This window comes from Cydia pomonella, chromosome 9, assembly GCF_033807575.1.
Source record: "Cydia pomonella isolate Wapato2018A chromosome 9, ilCydPomo1, whole genome shotgun sequence".
In the NCBI taxonomy this organism is placed as follows: domain Eukaryota; kingdom Metazoa; phylum Arthropoda; class Insecta; order Lepidoptera; family Tortricidae; genus Cydia; species Cydia pomonella.
Window position 1 is genome coordinate 16,160,522 of NC_084711.1, and position 18,236 is coordinate 16,178,757.

The 18,236-nt window shown below is 37.9% G+C and overlaps 2 protein-coding genes across 11 annotated transcripts in view; one reads left to right on the forward strand and one right to left on the reverse strand.

The window, feature by feature from the left end:
- Positions 1-7,816, forward strand: part of LOC133521479 (CAP-Gly domain-containing linker protein 1) — a 59,891-nt gene extending 52,075 nt beyond the window's left edge. For all 10 annotated transcript variants that reach the window (XM_061856458.1, XM_061856457.1, XM_061856461.1 and 7 more), the window contains 6 exons: positions 449-805; positions 1,045-3,830; positions 3,915-4,048; positions 4,428-4,562; positions 4,756-4,940; positions 7,372-7,816. In XM_061856458.1, coding sequence (XP_061712442.1) covers positions 449-805; positions 1,045-3,830; positions 3,915-4,048; positions 4,428-4,562; positions 4,756-4,940; positions 7,372-7,418 — 3,644 coding nt within the window. In that variant the 3' untranslated portion in view covers positions 7,419-7,816. The remainder of the gene's footprint in view (positions 1-448; positions 806-1,044; positions 3,831-3,914; positions 4,049-4,427; positions 4,563-4,755; positions 4,941-7,371) is intronic.
- A 2,274-nt stretch (positions 7,817-10,090) lies between these two features.
- LOC133521503 (DNA-directed RNA polymerase II subunit RPB11) lies at positions 10,091-12,400 on the reverse strand. The gene is made up of 4 exons (XM_061856507.1): positions 12,202-12,400; positions 12,028-12,117; positions 11,382-11,556; positions 10,091-11,035 (listed from the first exon to the last, which is right to left on the reverse strand). The coding sequence occupies exons 1-4, from the start codon at positions 12,252-12,254 to the stop codon at positions 11,000-11,002; spliced, it is 354 nt and encodes a 117-aa protein (XP_061712491.1). The 5' UTR covers positions 12,255-12,400; the 3' UTR covers positions 10,091-10,999.
- Positions 12,401-18,236: the final 5,836 nt, after the last annotated feature.

The window sequence follows — 18,236 nt, forward strand, 5'->3', positions numbered from 1 at the left end:
CGTCAAGTGCCTCTACGTCATGCCTACACTACAAAGTCGCGGCTCGTATAGTGGTTAACAGCTATGTCTGATGAACCTTCGTGGACGTCAGCTGCCGCTCCGTTGGTGGATTAAGGAATGGCAGACACCGAAACACATTACGCGTACTTTGCGGGCATAAAGTGGTAAGGCGCGTATTTTTACATGTTCATGTCATCAACTGACGGTCATTCCACCGCGATACAGCCGGCTGACTTAAATTCATGATAGCATCTAAACTATCATCTGACAAAGTATAAGCCGGGAGGCGATGACTGACGATCCTGGCCTGCGGTCTATAAATTCCGCCGTATACATTTTCACTCCTTTCTGTTCCCAATTGCTATGCTAGAATAGGAGGCGATTTACATCTCTTCTATGTAACATAGTTTTTACAGTCATCTTTCATCATACTTTTTTAAATCCACAGCACTCTCATCCGAGCTTCAAAAACTCCTGGACGAAGCCTACGCCCTGCTCAAAGAAAAAGACAGCGAGAAGGATTCCATCGGCAAGAGCATGTCCGAGGAGCTCTCCAAAGTCAAGACCGAAGCAGAAAAGGCCTTGGCCGAGGCCAAATCTAAAATCTCCATCGCACAAACCGAGTTCGACACTCAAATATCCGTCCTCACCGCTAAACTACAACTGGCTGAGTCTAAGCTGGAATCGGAGAAACAGAACTTGGAAAGGCTGAATAAGGAGAACAGTCAGACCGTTATTGACTTGAATGCGAAACTAGCTCAACTCCAGGCTTCTGTCGATGATAAGACGCATGAGTTGAATAAAGGTAAGTTTTCTCTCTGCCGAGCCTTAATTCTTTATTGCTAATCCCTAGGTCTGGTACGATTTGGTTTATAATTTTTTATCGCTTCGTTAGTCATTGCAAATGTGATAACTAGAATTAGGTTCGTAGCTTCTTAGTCCGGATTTCGAATCTTGAGATCTTCACCAGTCACTTTAGTTTCGTCTTTTTAGTTTGACACTGCTTTGCTCATGTATTTAATTCAATTATCTTGCATTTTTCAGTTATCGGGGCAAGCAAAGAACACGAATTGAACCTTAACAAGGAAATAACTAAGCTCAAAATGGAACTCAGCTCAAAAATATTAGATTTAGAGCAGTTAGAAGAAGCAAAGACAAAACAAGATTCGAGCTGTAAAGTCTTGCAGGAAGAGATCGCTAAAGTCCGGGAGGAGCACGCAGCTAAAATTAACGAGTATGAAAGCCTATTAAACGAAATTACGCAACAAAATGAAAAAAGAAAATCAGATGTTGCAGAATTACAGCAAAGTTTAGCTGCCAAAACGAGGGAATATGAAAAATTACTTCACGAATCAAGTGACTCTTCCAGTTCTACTGAACAACTTATAAACGAATACAAACAAAACATTCACGAAAGAGACAAGGAAATTATAAAATTAAAAGACGATTATGAACAGGCTACGGCAAACTTTAATATCAAGCATAGCAAAATTGCAGAAGAACATAAGAAAGAAATCGATAATCGTAATTCAAAAATAGAAGAGCTCATGAAAGAAATAGAGAATCATAAGCAAACTTTAGATCAGAACAAAGTGGAGCTCGATACTCTTAATTCGCAATTTACACACAACGCAGATGAATTGAAGGCAGCAAAAGAAGAGAACGAACGCCTCAAACAACAAATAAATGAACTAACTCAAACCAATAATGATTTAAAAGCTAAAGTATCTGCTCTGATATTAGAGATCGGTGAACTAAAACGAAATTTTGCCAGTACCTTGGAAAAGTGTGAAGACTTGCAGAAATCTAAAGATAAAATCGAAGCTGAATATATGAATCTTACTGGGCAGGCGACTGACTCTAACGACCAATTTAACAAACTGTCGCAGCATCTAAAAGAATCAGAAAAGGCGTTGGAAGAATTCAAAGATAAAGCGCGTGAGGCAGCTAATATTCACGGTAGAACGGAACAAGAATTGAAACAGAAACTATTTAAGGTTCAAGAAGATTTTTCGGTAGAACGTGGTCAATTAATAAAATCAAATGATGAACGGATAGAAGAACTGAAATTGGCAGACGGTAAGATTAAGGAACTTGAAAATAAATCCAATGAGATGTCTAATCATATGAAAGAATTGGAATCTAAGGCTGATCAATTGATGGACGAAAACACTAATTTAAAGCAAGAGATCGTTACTCTGAAAACTAGAGAACAAGAATTAAACAACGAATACGAAATCATGTGCAAAAAGGTACACGTAGATATTGAGAAGTATAAGGAAGAGATTGCAATTTTGAAAGCAGACGGGGCTACATCACAAGTCACGCTAATGGAAAAGGTAGACCAATTAACTGAAGCTCAGAATGAGTTGAATAATAAATTGGAAGAAGCTAGAAAGAATGAAGATTCTTTACAAAAAGTTATAAATGACATGAACTTGCAACTGGGCAATCAAAAGAGCCAATATGAGAAAGAATTAGAACAAGTTCATATACAGTTAAATGCTGTGAGTGACGAATTAAAAGCAACCAGGGGCGAGGGCGAAGAGCTGAAGCAATCTCTACAAGAAAAGGAAAACAGCATTAAAGAACTTTCACGCAAATTGGAAATGCTAGATGTAGATCTGAAATCTAACTCAGAAATAATAACTGAAAAAGATCGCCAAATTGCACAAATTAACGTAGAACTCAATGGTGCTTTAGAAAGTAAGAAACAGCTAGAAGAAAAACTTAATGCAAGTACACTAGAGTACTCTACTTTGAAGCAGCAATATGAAACCCTTGCTAGTAATTCTTCCGCCGAAGAATCCATTTTAAGGGAACAACTTAACCAGTTAGAATCTTTACGAAAAGAATTGGCGGTTTTAAACCAAGAAAAAAACACAATCGAAACCAAATATCAAGAAGAATCAACCCAGTTAGAAAAATTAAAAATAGAACACGAAGAAACTTATAAAAAACTAAATGAAAACATTACAGCTAACGTCAACCTTAGTAAAGCTTTAGAAGAACAAAAGAATGCCATTCAAACTGAAAGTCAGAAGAGTGAAAATAATTCCACCAAGGTTAAACATTTAGAAGACGAAATCTCCCGACTGAGTCAAGAAATCCAAACCTGGGCAGCAAAAGAAAACGAATTAAATTTACTAAATGAAAACTTAAACAAAACAATAGCTGAATTGAAAAACCAAAATGAAGAATTAAATGAAAACTATAAAGTAGAAACAGAATCTCTAAAAAATACCGTTAAGCCTTTACAAAATCGTGTAGAAGAGCAAGAGAAACAATTAGAAGAGCTACAACAAGCCAAAGAAAAGGTGACTGAACTGCAACAAATAATTGCCAAATCGGAAAGTGATATTAAGCAACTAACAAGTATAAATGAAGGCCAAAAGACGAATTATGAAGATTTGAATAAGCAACTGCAAAAACAGTACGAGGAGTACAAAAAAGAAGCCAAACGTGCAAAACACGATCTAAAAGCTCAAGTAGAAATGTATGACAAAGAATTGAAAGAATCCAAAGAGAAAGTTAAAGTGGAAATGGAAAAGCAATATGCATTGCAGCAAAAACTGAGTGACGCTGAAAAAAATATAGTAGAATTAAACAATAAATTAGAGTTAGTGACAGTTCAGCAGAGCGCTACTGTAGAAAAAGATGATAAGTTAGAGAAATTGACATTAGAGTTGCAAGCTATCAGAAAAACCACCTCCGAAGCCTTATCGAAGAACGAGACCACTATTAACGCGTTGAAGAATGAGGTAGAGCAAAGAAAGATGGAGTTGAAACAAAAGCAAGAGCTTATTTCAACACTCCAAGAAGATGTAAAGGTAAAATTATACTTTAATTAAATCAATAATTTAGCGTTTACAAAAGAAACAGTAATGAATGGTATTATTTTTATTATATTACAGAATCATAAAGTCAAAGCCGAGATAGCCGAGAGAGAGAAGGTACTAATGTTGAAAGACATGGCGTCTAAGGACATCCGCGACAAGAATGATAACAACGCTGTAGGGCTGCACGGAGCTGGCGACGTTCCTGTAAAGTAAGCAATTTAGTTTCTGTGATAGTTATACTTATAGAAAAAAATCATGCTCCCGAGTTTGATAACTGAAGAAGATAGTGCCTGTGTCATATGTTTTTAACTGTAACTGAATAGGGAAACGATAATTTTTTTAAATCAAAGCTACCTTAAAATTTATGAAACCTTGCAGTGTCATCTACATTAGCTGTCAAATTCGAAGCAAGAATTTTTCTCAGACTTTACACATCTATTACAATCAATAAATCTTTCATATGTTACGACGCTGCCGGGTCAAGAATAACATAAAAATACAGTGTATGAGGTGGTCTAATTTCGAGTTTATTAATCCAAACGTGTTTTGAAGATAATTTTTTTGACAAGTATTAATGTTTTCCAACAGCGTGGAACAACAGGCTGAAATGGAGGGCCAGGTGTCGTTCCTGAACTCGGTGATAGTGGACATGCAGCGCAAGAATGAGATGCTCCTAGCCCGGGTGCAGGCGCTCGAGGGCGGGGCACCCGATGAGCCCGTCTTGTGAGTACATACTGTCTTTAAATGAAAGCTGAATATCTCGCATCTTTTTCCTACCTAACATAGCAATACCGTTTTGACATATGAATGGAATAAAAAAAATTCTTTAGAATCGACTAGTGTGTAGGGTGACCGCTGTCTTAAGTTGCGTTCTTTTTTACTTGAAGATAGTCATGAATTACGTGGTATGTTACAGCAACGGACGCAAGCCGCGAGCAGTAGCACCGCGACTGTGGTGCGACATCTGCGACGTGTTCGACGCGCACGACACCGAGGACTGCCCGCGCCAGGCCGCCGGCACTCCGCCCGCCGCGCCGGCGCCCGCGCCCAGCGGCAAGCGGCCGCCGCCACCTCCGCGGCCCTACTGCGACATCTGTGAAGGTAACTACTGACGACACAACACGGAGTACTGCCCGCGCCAGGCCGCCGGCACTCCGCCCGCCGCGCCGGCGCCCGCGCCCTGCGGCAAGCGGCCGCCGCCACCTCCGCGGCCCTACTGCGACATCTGTGACGGTAACTACTGACGACACAACACGGAGTACTGCCCGCGCCAGGCCGCCGGCACTCCGCCCGCCGCGCCGGCGCCCGCTCCCAGCGGCAAGCGGCCGCCGCCGCCTCCGCGGCCCTACTGCGACATCTGTGAAGGTAACTACTGACGACACAACACAGAGTACTGCCCGCGCCAGGCCGCCGGCACTCCGCCCGCCGCGCCGGCGCCCGCTCCCAGCGGCAAGCGGCCGCCGCCGCCTCCGCGGCCCTACTGCGACATCTGTGAAGGTTGGTGGCGTGTTTCGCGGTTCTATACAAATCATTCTTCCAACGTCTTACCAATCGTCTCAGTTATGTCTACAAGTGATACATATCGACCTGTAAATCTGCAGCGGGCCAGCACACTCGTATGAAACACCAGCAGACCCCTGCTAATAACAAGCCTCGACTTCTTTGTTGTAGCTAAATAGTCGCAGGCCCTAATTACTATAGTACCAATAAATCAAGTTTAAAAATTCGTTGATAAATGACCCTTTTAGATTTCATATTTAGGGTCAGTTGCACCAAACTGTCCGTCACTGTTATAATGTTCGCTAAATTTTATTGTATGTACCCCGTCGGATGTTGCATAGTTCACTGTTGAGTAATGTTGATTAGTCCTAATTATATCGCTGAAATTCCAAGGCATCTATAATAGGCAATGTTACGCGAAACTCTGAGTACCACAATCCATCACAATCCGAGGGTCTACAGTGAAACAAGAAAATCGATGAATCGACGAATTTCGATTTTCGCGTTTCCCGGTAGGTCCTCTGTAAACAAACTGTACAAAGATGTACATTTCCTGCAGCTATGCAAGTGCACTTTGATCTGACCCAAAACAACATCTCCGTGCTAACGATGCATCTGTAAGTACTTTGTCCAAAAAGTAGAGCGTCATCTTGCACACGCATCGCAATTTCCCCCTCGACCTAGCCCAGAGACATGTCAGTCGCTTCGCTTGACAGACAGATGAAGTGTGCGAAAGGGAAGCCATGACGTATATGGACAAGCCATAAGTGCGAAAGAGGCAGACTACATATGAGAAAACGTAACCAATTTTGAGTTCGAAGGCGGCCGAGGCGGCCAAAATCATATTGCCGTATTTTTTAACGTGAAAAATATAAGAGAATCAAATAGAAAAATATATATTAAGTAAATTAGTGACGATGGTGTCATGTTGTGTGCCGGGTTGTAGTATTTCAGGGCCAAAAAACCCAGGAAAATACTCATTTCACAGGTAATTATGATATTCCTAGCGAAATTTTCGTAACGATATTTTATCAAATTAACAGCATAAAAAGTGTGAAAAACCAATTTATACAGTTCATTATAAGTTTTTCTTCAATTGTGTGTTAATATTTCATCATATTAGTCAATAATTTAGAATATTTTGTGTAAAAACCTAAACTGTTACTTTACGCTAGGGCTTGACAAAATGTTCATATGACTGTATCGATAACTTGTCGGTATATTAGTAGGTATGGAATTATTTGTTCACAAGATATCATTAAGATATTAGCTTTATAACCGACTTAAAATAATAACGATTGTTATAATACCTTTATTGAAGGTGCACATGTTTAGCGATAAATTTAAACTTCACTTTCCAACACAGTACTTGCATTACACATTACAGTAAACACATTTGAAAAAGTAGTCGATAAAGCAGTTAAACATCGATAGATTATTAATATGTTGTAACATGACATCACTATTTTTGTTCGCACATAGACAATTTACGCACACACTTGCATTTCATTTTTGGTCACACTTTCGAAGTTTGACAGTCGTTCTATACTATCCTATTTCTATGACCTAGCCGTAATTATTAACAAGATCAACATTTGTACTCATTCTAATTTGTACCATTGCAGTAAACTCTCGTCTTAGATTTGTTATCTTTTTGTTGGTGCTTCGGCACCACTCCTTGACATAATTTGACATTCATTGGCATCCGCTATTGACATTCATTTACACAAACTGTCTTGATCCATCAATGTCATATTGTATTATCTGTGAAAACTTGTCAAAAATCAGTTTAACCTTTCGAGACCCAGACAAATATAGCGACATTCCGTCATTGGTTCTTGAAGCTGGCTACCCAGGGAGCCCACGGGTCTCGAAAGGTTAAGGCACAGTATGTATAAGTTACTTTATGGTTTACGAAAGTTGCTAGTGCTGACCTCTGGCGGCAGAACATTGCAGTAATACTCCCTAATCCATCTCAAGCGGATAATCAGATGTGAAACATTTATAATACTTACATATTTGGTTGTTACAGTGTTCGGGCATGCGACGGAGAACTGTGATGAGGAGGAGACGTTTTAACACCTAATTTATTGCACCTAGCTTTAATGTTACCGTTGTTGTTACTCCTTACTTGGGAATTATTTATTAATAATCGTTTACCAACTTTTTTGGTACGACTTATTTACTTGTTAAATCTTTAACTAATATTTGTAAATAAAACATTGATCTTTAATGTTTAAGCTACAGTTGCATGATATTTTAATATTATAAGGTGAATGGTACTTTTTCGTGTGCATTATCTGGTTTATAATGCACATAGAGATGTTCATGGCACATTTTATATCATTTCCATCACAATCATGATTATTATGATATTCTTCATAGCCTAATAACTTTTATTGTTGTTTTATGGAGATATAGAAAAGAAACACCAAATTTAAGATTTTGTATAAGCAATAAATTAATATTGAATTTTATTTCTTTTGTTTTATTGAATACACTAATTGCTCACAAAAAACAATATTCTATGTTCTAAAACTCCGAGCTTCCCCGATTGCAATAGAAATAAAATATAAAGCCCAACCAGAAATATATGATCATTGTCAAGAGGGTGCTGTAATTCTCGTGTATAGGGTGAAAGTTCAGTTTAGTATGAAATATCTAATTCCAATGACATTCCGCAATATGGCGTGTGATCATATATTACTGGTTAGGCTTTATATGAACAGACAGATATGAATCAGGTCTGTTCATGTACGTTTATAATGCGTGTTTCTAAATACACACTTATAGAATATTCTAATTTACATTCATTAGTTAAGTAACTAACATTTCTCGGGGTCGCCTTATCCCTATAGATCGCGTCCCCAGGTGGCGGATAGAGGAATGCTCGCCAGTAACTATCGGAGGATAAGAGGGAAATAAAATACGTCTCGTGAACCAACAGGCTCCTCAGCCGGGCCGCTTTGACATATTCCGAGGTCTGGGCCACTGAGGACGACGCGCGGAGGAACTCTCAACGTGTTAACGGCGGCATCCTAAGCTACAGTTAGAAAGCGGGGTTACTGTCTTGGCGTCAGGTGGCAACCGGCCGTAAAACTAAAACCAATTAAACACTTCACATATGAAACGATGAGACATAATACTAGGGCGTCCCCCGGTTAGGGGTAACCGACGGCACCGAGGGCGATAAAAATGATGATTTAAACTTTATATTGTTTATTTTTGCAGCTGTCAAATAAATGATTTATTATCTATCAACCTTGCATGAATGTAGTGTCTGCATATGCACCGCAGGCCGGCTGCAATAACATGGAGAACCAGACTTTTTGGGACAACCTAAACGATCTAATGCAGTTGTAGATAAAAAAAAATTACAAAAAAAAGTAAACCGACTTCATAAAGGATAAAATATTATCCTTTTTTCAGTATATGCGTTACCAACTGATATGTTTGAAACTGGTGCCAAGCCAAATTAAGAAGCATACCATGATTTTGGTGCGATTCGATAAAGATGCGGCTATGTAAGTATGTTACATTACGTTAGATTGCCTTACTACGACAGCAATGAACATACTTTCTGTAGGTAGGAAGAACACACGGTCGAACCTTAGCGCAGTCCGTACCATGTTTGTCGTCATTTAAAGAACAGACACCCAAAATACGTTCGCATAAACTGCAGCGGAAGGTGACCACGTGATTGAAATCAAGCTCTATCTGGCAGCAAGACCACCAACAGATGACACCGCAGAAACTATGTGAAACATATTCCATGACTATTACAAACAGGCATCTGAACTTCTAGGAATCTCCACAGTATTCTGCTTGATGGGATACCTATCGTTTGGAGAACGAGTTATTTAATCCCATTCTTTGAAAATAAAGGTGATATCAGGCTCTGTGAAAACTACCGCGCAATTAAACGCCTATCACACACATTCAAAATACGGGAGAGAGTCATTAACAGCAGACTATTGAAAATAACCAGTGTCGGCTCGTAGCTGGAAAATCAACAATTGACGCGCTGCACAGCCTAAGAATCTTGTTAAAGAAAAGAAGAGAAATAATAAAAGACGTTCATCTGGTATTCATAGGTCACGAAAACACGTTCGACAGGGTACCACGGCAATTAATATGGCAATCATTACGGTCACAAAACGTGCCAGAGTGCTAGATAAAGATCGTAACTGACATGTAGAGCAAAGCGATGCTACCACAAAGGTACGATGCCTAGTATGATTAAGAGATGAATTTGAGGTAGCAGTAGGTGTACGTACACCAAGGGTCAGCGCTGAGCCCATTGCTTTTCAACCTCGTGATGGAGCCCACAGCAAATATTCCTCACCTCATAAATATTCAGAAAAAGACACCCAAGGATCTACTCTATGCGGATGATGTGGTCCTAATAAGAGACAACCACGCTGCACTCGAGGGATCGCTAGAACGCTGGAGCACTGCACTCGAATCCACCGGACTTAAAATTAGCCGAAACAAAACGGAGCACATGCAGTGTTGTTATTCGGCAGCCAACCAACCTTAGCCAACACCCGACCCTTCAGCGATGTTGCAAAATAGAATGCGCTACGTGGTAGCGTACGCGAGGAAAGTCGAAGGCAACATCTGCGAGATAGCCAACATTCGTGAGGATTACCTTTGCTTGCTAGCAGAAAAAAAAAGGACATTAGAGTTGCACATTCAGCAAAAAAGATGGGATAGGAGACAACGTCTGTCGACGCAGCAGTAGCCCAAAGCCCAAAAAGCAAAAAATATTTATTTTGGAAACATACAGCACATAATAATACAATAAGGTAAAAGATAAAGTTAGAACATAAGCCAAAACAGTTTTCACTTATAGGTACCTAATACAAAATTCCTTTGCTACGAAAAAAGTACAATTATTGGGTAAAAAAAGTGGCTGTGACATAATCGGACAGACAGACGCACATGACGAATCTATAAGGGTTTCGTTTTTTGCCATTTGGCTACGGAACCCTAAAAAGTCATAAAAGTACAATTATTGGGTAAAAAAGTCATAAAAGTACAATTATTGGGTAAAAAAGTCATAAAAGTACAATTATTGGGTATTCATTTTTATTTTTGGGTATTGGGTTTTTAAGTTATTATTGGGGTTGGGTAAAGTGGCTGCCAACTCTGAGCCACATACCTCCACCACACCTCAGAAGGCAGCAAGCCCAGACAACGCCTAAAATCCCGCCACCCGCCCTACAGAATGGCACAGGAGTTAATGAAGGATAATTTTAAATTACAATTCATATCAAAAAGGACCTTATGGCGGTCAGCGCTTATGTTGCGTAGCACCGCATGAGTATTGGCGCGCCGATAATAATGGCGTAAGCACCGACCGTCATAAGGTCCCTTTTGATTTGGATTGTCACATTTATCTAACTAAACATTGTTTACCAAGTTCGGTGTTGGGTGGGATGAGTTCATTAAAAATATGCCCTGCCACACCAAACTTGTCAGTAGACAAAGGCGACAAAATTAAAAAATGTAGTCAAAAAGAGTTGACTTCCCATAGAAAATGAGAATTTCGGGCTTTTTTCTATTGACAAAGTGGGTGTGTTTGAGTATACAAATATTTCTTAATTCATGAGATATATTTCAAACTTACAGTATAAAAGGTTTTAATTCCTATATTTTTAATCTAATCCATCCTTCTTCTCCTTAATGGCTTCCTGTAACAATTTACCACAACATTATCTTAGTTACTTCCTGCAAATTTAGCATTATATTAATTACTAATTTTTATCCCATATAAAAAATTGTTTTCATTGCTGCAGTAGCAAAAAAATTGTAGATAATAGAATTGGAGAGAAAAATTTCTACATATATCTTTACATCAGTGAGATGGAGATTTTGAAATTTTTAATGATGACTAAATTGATGACAAATTGACTAAGCCCCACAGTAAGCTCAAGAAGGTTTGGTTATAAATTATATCGAGATGACATTTGTTACCATACCCAAGCTGTTTGAAAAATACTATAATTTATTCATAAATAAAATTTTCTAATTACTCACTTTAAACCTCTCTTCAAACAAAGACAATTCTGATGTAAGATCGGTGATGGCGTTCATGAAGGCCTCCTGTGGCGTGTAATCTGAGGTGGTCTGGATGCGCAGCACAAACTTGTGCTCCAGGGGATGCGGCACTTTGTAACCCGCAAACAGCACTTTAGGGTCTTTCAAGAGTTGACTGTAAACAAAACATGTTTAGACTCCACTTCTTAAGATAATCATGTTGATACAAATGTGAACACAATTATGTTTATAGACCAGGGGTCACCGAGTAGTTTTCTCAGGGGTCCGGTTTTTAAAGTAAAATGACCATTGTGGTTGAGGTTATTAAATCAGTGAATTAATAATATAGGTTGGATCCGCACCGCGGTCTGCCATTTGGTGACCCCTGTTATAGACCAACAATCAATATTCTCTATTAAGAAACACTAATTCTGGGACAGTTTTATAAATATTTTATTCTGACTTGCATATAACATATTTTTAAAGTACAAAATATGTGAAAACACATACATGTAAATAATAATTGTCGATACGATACACAGTAAATAATAATTGTCCGAGTTTTATGCATGCATATAATGCAGATTCGCTTTTGTGTATTAGAGTAACAAAACTAAAATATGTTTAAAATGTTTTAAGCACTTACTGTCTAATCATGTTTCCAAGAGTATGGTCCTCTTTGTTGACAGTAAATATTGCGGCATTAGTTACCTTCGTATCCTCTTCTTTTTGAACTCTATAAACACGAAAATATAGTATTAACAGTATGAAAGCAAATCAATTCCTGAGCATCCACACTATATGAACTAATGGTACTTACTTTTGTTCTCCTTCGTATAAAAGGAAGGATTCGAATGTTGGTGGTGCGTTCATGGTTATATATTATTTTATAGTTATTTTAGAAGGCAACTTTGTCCAAGTAGAAAGATTTGTTTGAAAGGCAAAGTACCGAAAGCACTGAAAATGCAATACGCGTTCTAAACATTAACTTACCACAGATAATGATAATTAAATTAAGTGACATTGACAATGACAACTGTCTAACAAATTGTTATCAGGAGGCCTACCGCGAAAACCAAAATTCGCCAATTGCGGGGATCTTTCTCTTTTACTCTCTCTAAGACGTCATTAGACTGACAGAGAAAAATGCCCACAGTTGACGAACTTCGATTTTCGCGGTAGGCCCCCAGGTAACATTATAGCTTAAGGCGACATGACACCAAAGCAAGGCCTAGAGTTGTGCCCGCTCGGTCTTTAAAAAGAGTGCTCCGATCTCGGTCAATCGGTTAAAGGAACTAGTTCGCTCTTTTAGTTCCTTTAGTTCAGGAGCAAATATCAATCAAATAAACAGAGCGAGAGCGTGAGCTAACGACTTTCTTGACCTTGACTCATTCCGATCATTCGCTCCCGACCGATTTGTTACTAGGTACTGACGTACCGACTACTGAACTAAAGGACCGAGACCGATTAAGAGCGCTTAAGATGAACTAGTTCCTTTCGGTCCGTGGTGGGATTTCATTCCTTTTAGTTCTTCGGTCCTGACCGACTCAAGCTTAGCAAGGCCCCTCCGTTGTCTATTCTCAGTACAAAATTTGATATTCTACTCAAGCCGTAATGACCATAGAAAAAAGACAAGCAGTAGTGGCAGTGACTTAGGCCAGAGACATGTCAAACGCTTATGACAAGCCATGTATGTTGCGTAAAAATATGTATGTTGGGGTTGGGTTTTTAGCATGTTTTTACTTTAGGAATGTGAACTTGTCGATTTTAATCATGTTATATATCGATAATCTCTACACAGTGGAAGCTTCGATATCTTGACTTAAAATTAACATCATAGAAATGCTAATGGATAATGAATACTTTATGATACAATAAAATAACTCAATTATTGCGGAAAAACATATTTTAGTTGGTTTTGGCCAGTGTACCATGGATTTCCGTTGATTATTGTAATATCAAACTCATACTGGTTGATAAGAATATTTAGTGTTATAACGGTTATCTGTTAATTTTAGGTAGTTTAAATCTTTTCTTAAGATCCTGGGTTCGAATCCCGGTGAGGCCATTTAATATTTTTATTTGTGTGTCGAGCACATATATATTTTGTTCCAGAGTCAAGGGAGGTTTCTATGTATTTAAGTATTTGCATTATATAATTGTCTTTGTCTGAATACCCGCAACACAAGCCTTCATGGGCTTACTGGAGGGAGTGGAGGGCTTAGTCAATTTGAATATGACGCTACGCTAGACCTTAATTGATAAGCATTGTAAGTAAACTGTCATTATTTACCTACTCACACGACCAAATAACCGTGTTTACCGATTTATGACTTGAACTATTACCTACTTTACCTTAAGTAGTAGTATTAGCCATATTTAGTTGCATTTTCAGCATTTGCAGGTAGAAAAGTTAGTACATTTACCTATTTACTCCATAAATCATACGAGAAACTTTGTAATTATTCTCCATCAAGTATCTTCCATCATCACCCTTCTGTAAACAAATCTCGGAGTACCTATGTATACATATAACGTAAAGGCAAGCCGGCGGAATATCATTTGTTCTGACAAGCTCTTGTGTACAGTTGTGTTGGGTTCCATCCAAGTAATTATACCATTAAACTAAATCGAGTTAACAAAAAGTAAGTACATATTACTACATAAATAATATGTATAATATATATCATAATATAATAATAATAATCTAGGGCAGCACCCACTCGGTGTACCTCTTACATTTCAATAAAGTGTCAAAAGAACCTTTATGTGTTGGCTTCGTCTCCGCGCACACCTCCCAAACGCCCGGAACACCATTGCTCCGTGATGGGAAAGACATAATCTAGCTCTAACCTATATTAACCCATTCCCACCCACACCCACTACACCCACTTTTGGGAACCCACCATTTTTCTGATACTGTTGGGTAGAGTTACAGTAGAAAATACCCAAGTAAGTAGGTATAATGGGTGCTAATGGGGTTAAACGCCCCAATGCTGAGCACAATATTCTTTTAGTAAGTACAGTCACCAACAAAAGTAGCGGATCAGACTACGCGTCAAATGTAGGTATCTAAAATTCTCTACTTAATAAAATAGTTTAATCAAGAGATATATTGTATGCAGATACTTTCGCACGCGATGCTTTTTTTTTACGACATATTTTTGAACTTAGAGTCAGACCAAGATAATTTGGCAGCGATTTTGATAGTCCAGCCTGTTCAAGTGTTAAGCAAATGTCATAATTTGAGAGAACGTTTGAAATAACACTTGCACTGCCGAGGCTGTCAAAATCGTTGCCAAATTATCTTGGTCTGACTCTAGCAAATTTCTGTTTGGCCCAGTCGGGTAAAGCATTTAGGTCCGTCTTTTTTACTTTTTACTTTTGTAAAATAAAGTTAAATAAATAAATAACACGAACTATAAAGATTATCTCTACTTGGTAAAGGTATTTCGGGATGGCAGATACTTTTGTCGCGTTATTTCATCCGCTTCTATTGATACTGACTGAGTAGCTACACTCACAACATTTTATTCTACGATTCTTGGTAAAATTCGGGTTAAAATGCATTAATATAAAATAAATAAATAATAATATTATAGGTACATTCTTACACAAATAAGTCCCACGGTAAGCTCAAGAAGGCTTCTGTTGTGGGTATCTACTCAGTAGGGTTGCCACCCCACCCGTACTATATTTTAGACAATTGTTCTATATATATAATATAATATAGTACGAAAAATACTTTATTTTCATCACTAAAAAAGGGGGTCATACAAATGTCACCGATATTTATTTAAATGCTTCAAATCGGTGACCTTATTTTATTCATTTTCCCAGTATACTATTTATTTTCAACATTTTGACAAAAATACTATTTTTCTGTAGGAAAAAAGTGGCAACCCTAGTACAATGTCTGTTGTCTGTTCTCAGTACACAATTTGATACTCAAGCCGTAGCCATTTAGGTGGTGGCAGAGACTTGTCATACGCTTCGCTTGACAGACAGATGAAGTGTGCGAAAGGGAAGCCATCACGTATATGAACAAGCCATAAGGGCGAAAGAGGCAGACTACATATGAGAAAACGTAACCATTTTTGAGTTCGAAGGCGGCCGAGGCGGCCAAAATCATATTGCCGTATTTTTTAACGTGAAAAATATAAGAGAATCAAAAACAAAAATATACATTAAGTAATTTAGTGACGATGGTGTCATGTTGTGTGCCGGGTTGTTGTGTGCCGGGTTGTTGTGTTTCAGGGCTAGAAAACCCAGGGAAATACTCATTTCACAGGTAATTATGATAATCGTAGCGAAATTTTCGTAACGATATTTTATCAAATTAACAGCATAAAAAGTGTAAAAAGCCAATTTATACAGTTCATTATAAGTTTTTCTTCAATTGTGTGTTAATATTTCATCATATTAGTCAGTAATTTAGAATATTTTGTGTAAAAACCTAAACTGTTACTTTACGCTAGGGCTTGACAAAATGTTCATATGACTGTATCGATAACTTGTCGGTATATTAGTAGGTATGGAATTAGTTGTTCACAAGACATCATTAATATATTAACCTTTGAAACCGACTTAAAATAATAACGATTGTTATAATATATTTTTTTAAGGTGCACATGTTTAGCGATAAATTTAAACTTCACTTTCCAACACATTACTTACATTTTAACCACTTTTCCACGGCTTTGCCGCCAACACAAGGAAACACAAGACAGCGTTTACTTGTACACAGCGTATACACACCCAACCCAACTTGTCAGTAGGAAAAGGCACGAAATTCAAATTTTCTTTGGTAAGTCAACTATTTGCACCTACTGTTAACACTTAGCATGTGTTTGTAATACAGCTATCTTGAATACTTAAAAAGAGGCAGCATGGATATTGAATAAATTTATTTTTTATTTGTAGTAATAATACTCATACCTATAACATTTTTTTTATAAAAACAAACACATTTGAAAAAGTATTCGATAAAGCAGTTAAACATCGATAGATTATTAATATGTTGTAACATGACATCGCTATTTTTGTTCGCACATAGACAATTTACGCACACACTTGCATTTCATTTTTGGTCACACTTTTAAAGTTTGACAGTCGTTCTATACTATTCTATTTCTATGGGTGGTGGGCACGCTGTGCATGTGTGCGTTTTAGGAATGTGGACTTGTCAATTTTAATCATGTTATCTATCGATAACCTCTACACAGCGGATCGGAATAGCGATTAATTAAAGCTTCGATATCGTTACTCAAAATTAACATCATAGAAATGCTAATGGATAATTAATACTTTATGATAAAATAGAATAACTCAATTATTGCGGAACTTTGTGTTCTTATCAACTAGTATGATTTTGTGAGTTCGATATTACAATAATCAACAGCGGAAATCCATGGGACACCGGCCAAATATGTTTTCCGCAAAATTGAGTTAAGCGCCAATTACATCCACCCTTCCCGATTTCGGGTCCGAAATCAGTCCCGATTTCGGGCCTGATAATCGTTTTCGTTTCACGGAATATCAGCACATTGTTAAATTGTTAATATTGATTTGAAATGTAAAAAATACTTTGTCTCTAATTGCCAAAAATGTTAAATGTTCGATGTTTTTGCAAATGAACCATTTTTTTTACACACACACTACACATACGCACCTAAGTGGCTACGGCTTGAGTATCAAATTTTGTACTGAAAACAGTCAACGGGGGGCCTTGATGACGACCTGTCTGGTCTAGTCAAACTGTATACATACTTTTGCAGTTTTTAATCTTTGTATAAATAAATAAAAAATAGTAGGTAGTGGTAGTGAGTTAGTGACCCTGTCTATGAAGCCGATAGTCCCGAGTTCAAATTCTGGTAATACTATAACAAAATAGGGCGTGTTTCTTTTTTTAATTTTAGTTGGTTTGAGTCCCGGGCGAGGTTAGCGAGTTTTAGAAAATCTTTGAATGCAGTTTTGTTTCTTTTTAAAAATAAAGGAATGTCTCCTTTAAGTAAAATGAGCCAGCTTAAGGATTTAAGCTAGTTTCCCTCCAGGGCCCGACTTATCTTTCCACACTGTATAATTAATAGGTTATCAATCAGTACATTAACCTATTAATTGGTACACTCCCATGTTAATCTGCTCTATATTTTTGTTGGATTATTAGATATCAGTCTGCTCTACATATTTTATGCAAATTCAGCCTTAGTACCTAATATTTTTGGTAGACTAGTGTGTAAGTGTGGATAGTAGGTACAAGATTTGTTTAGTTCGAGGCTAAGTCGAGCTAGATTATACAGTCACATACTTTAATCGTTGAGAAATTTAGGGTTTCCTTCACAATGGACATTTCATATCATTAGTATTGACAACCGAATTAGCTTGAACCTTACATGGATCAACCATTAAGTCTATCCCCCTTATTCATAAACGCCTACTAAAGTTGACAAGCCGCTAATAATCGATTGTCCCTTTCCGACGTATTGGTATGATGGAAAGGGACAAACGATTATTAGCGGGTTGTCAACTTTAGTAGACGTTAATGAATAAGGGGGTTTGACCGTACCTACAGTTACGAATTATATTACACACCAGCAATCTTCCAAGTTTTAATACATCTATCTGATATGAAACTAAGTAAGTATAGTCATTCCAGTTGAAGCTGGCCCCGACGGGCTAATCCTTTGTCTATTGTTAAGTGAAACCGCACTTGCTACTACCTGCATAAAAAATTGTCCGGCCACTTTAACCGGTTGTTGAATTACGACTCCTATGGATATTGCAATAAGATTCAAAATGAACAAATGGAAAAATAATTTGCGATTTCTTGTGTGGTCCCTCTACGGTTACTGAGTG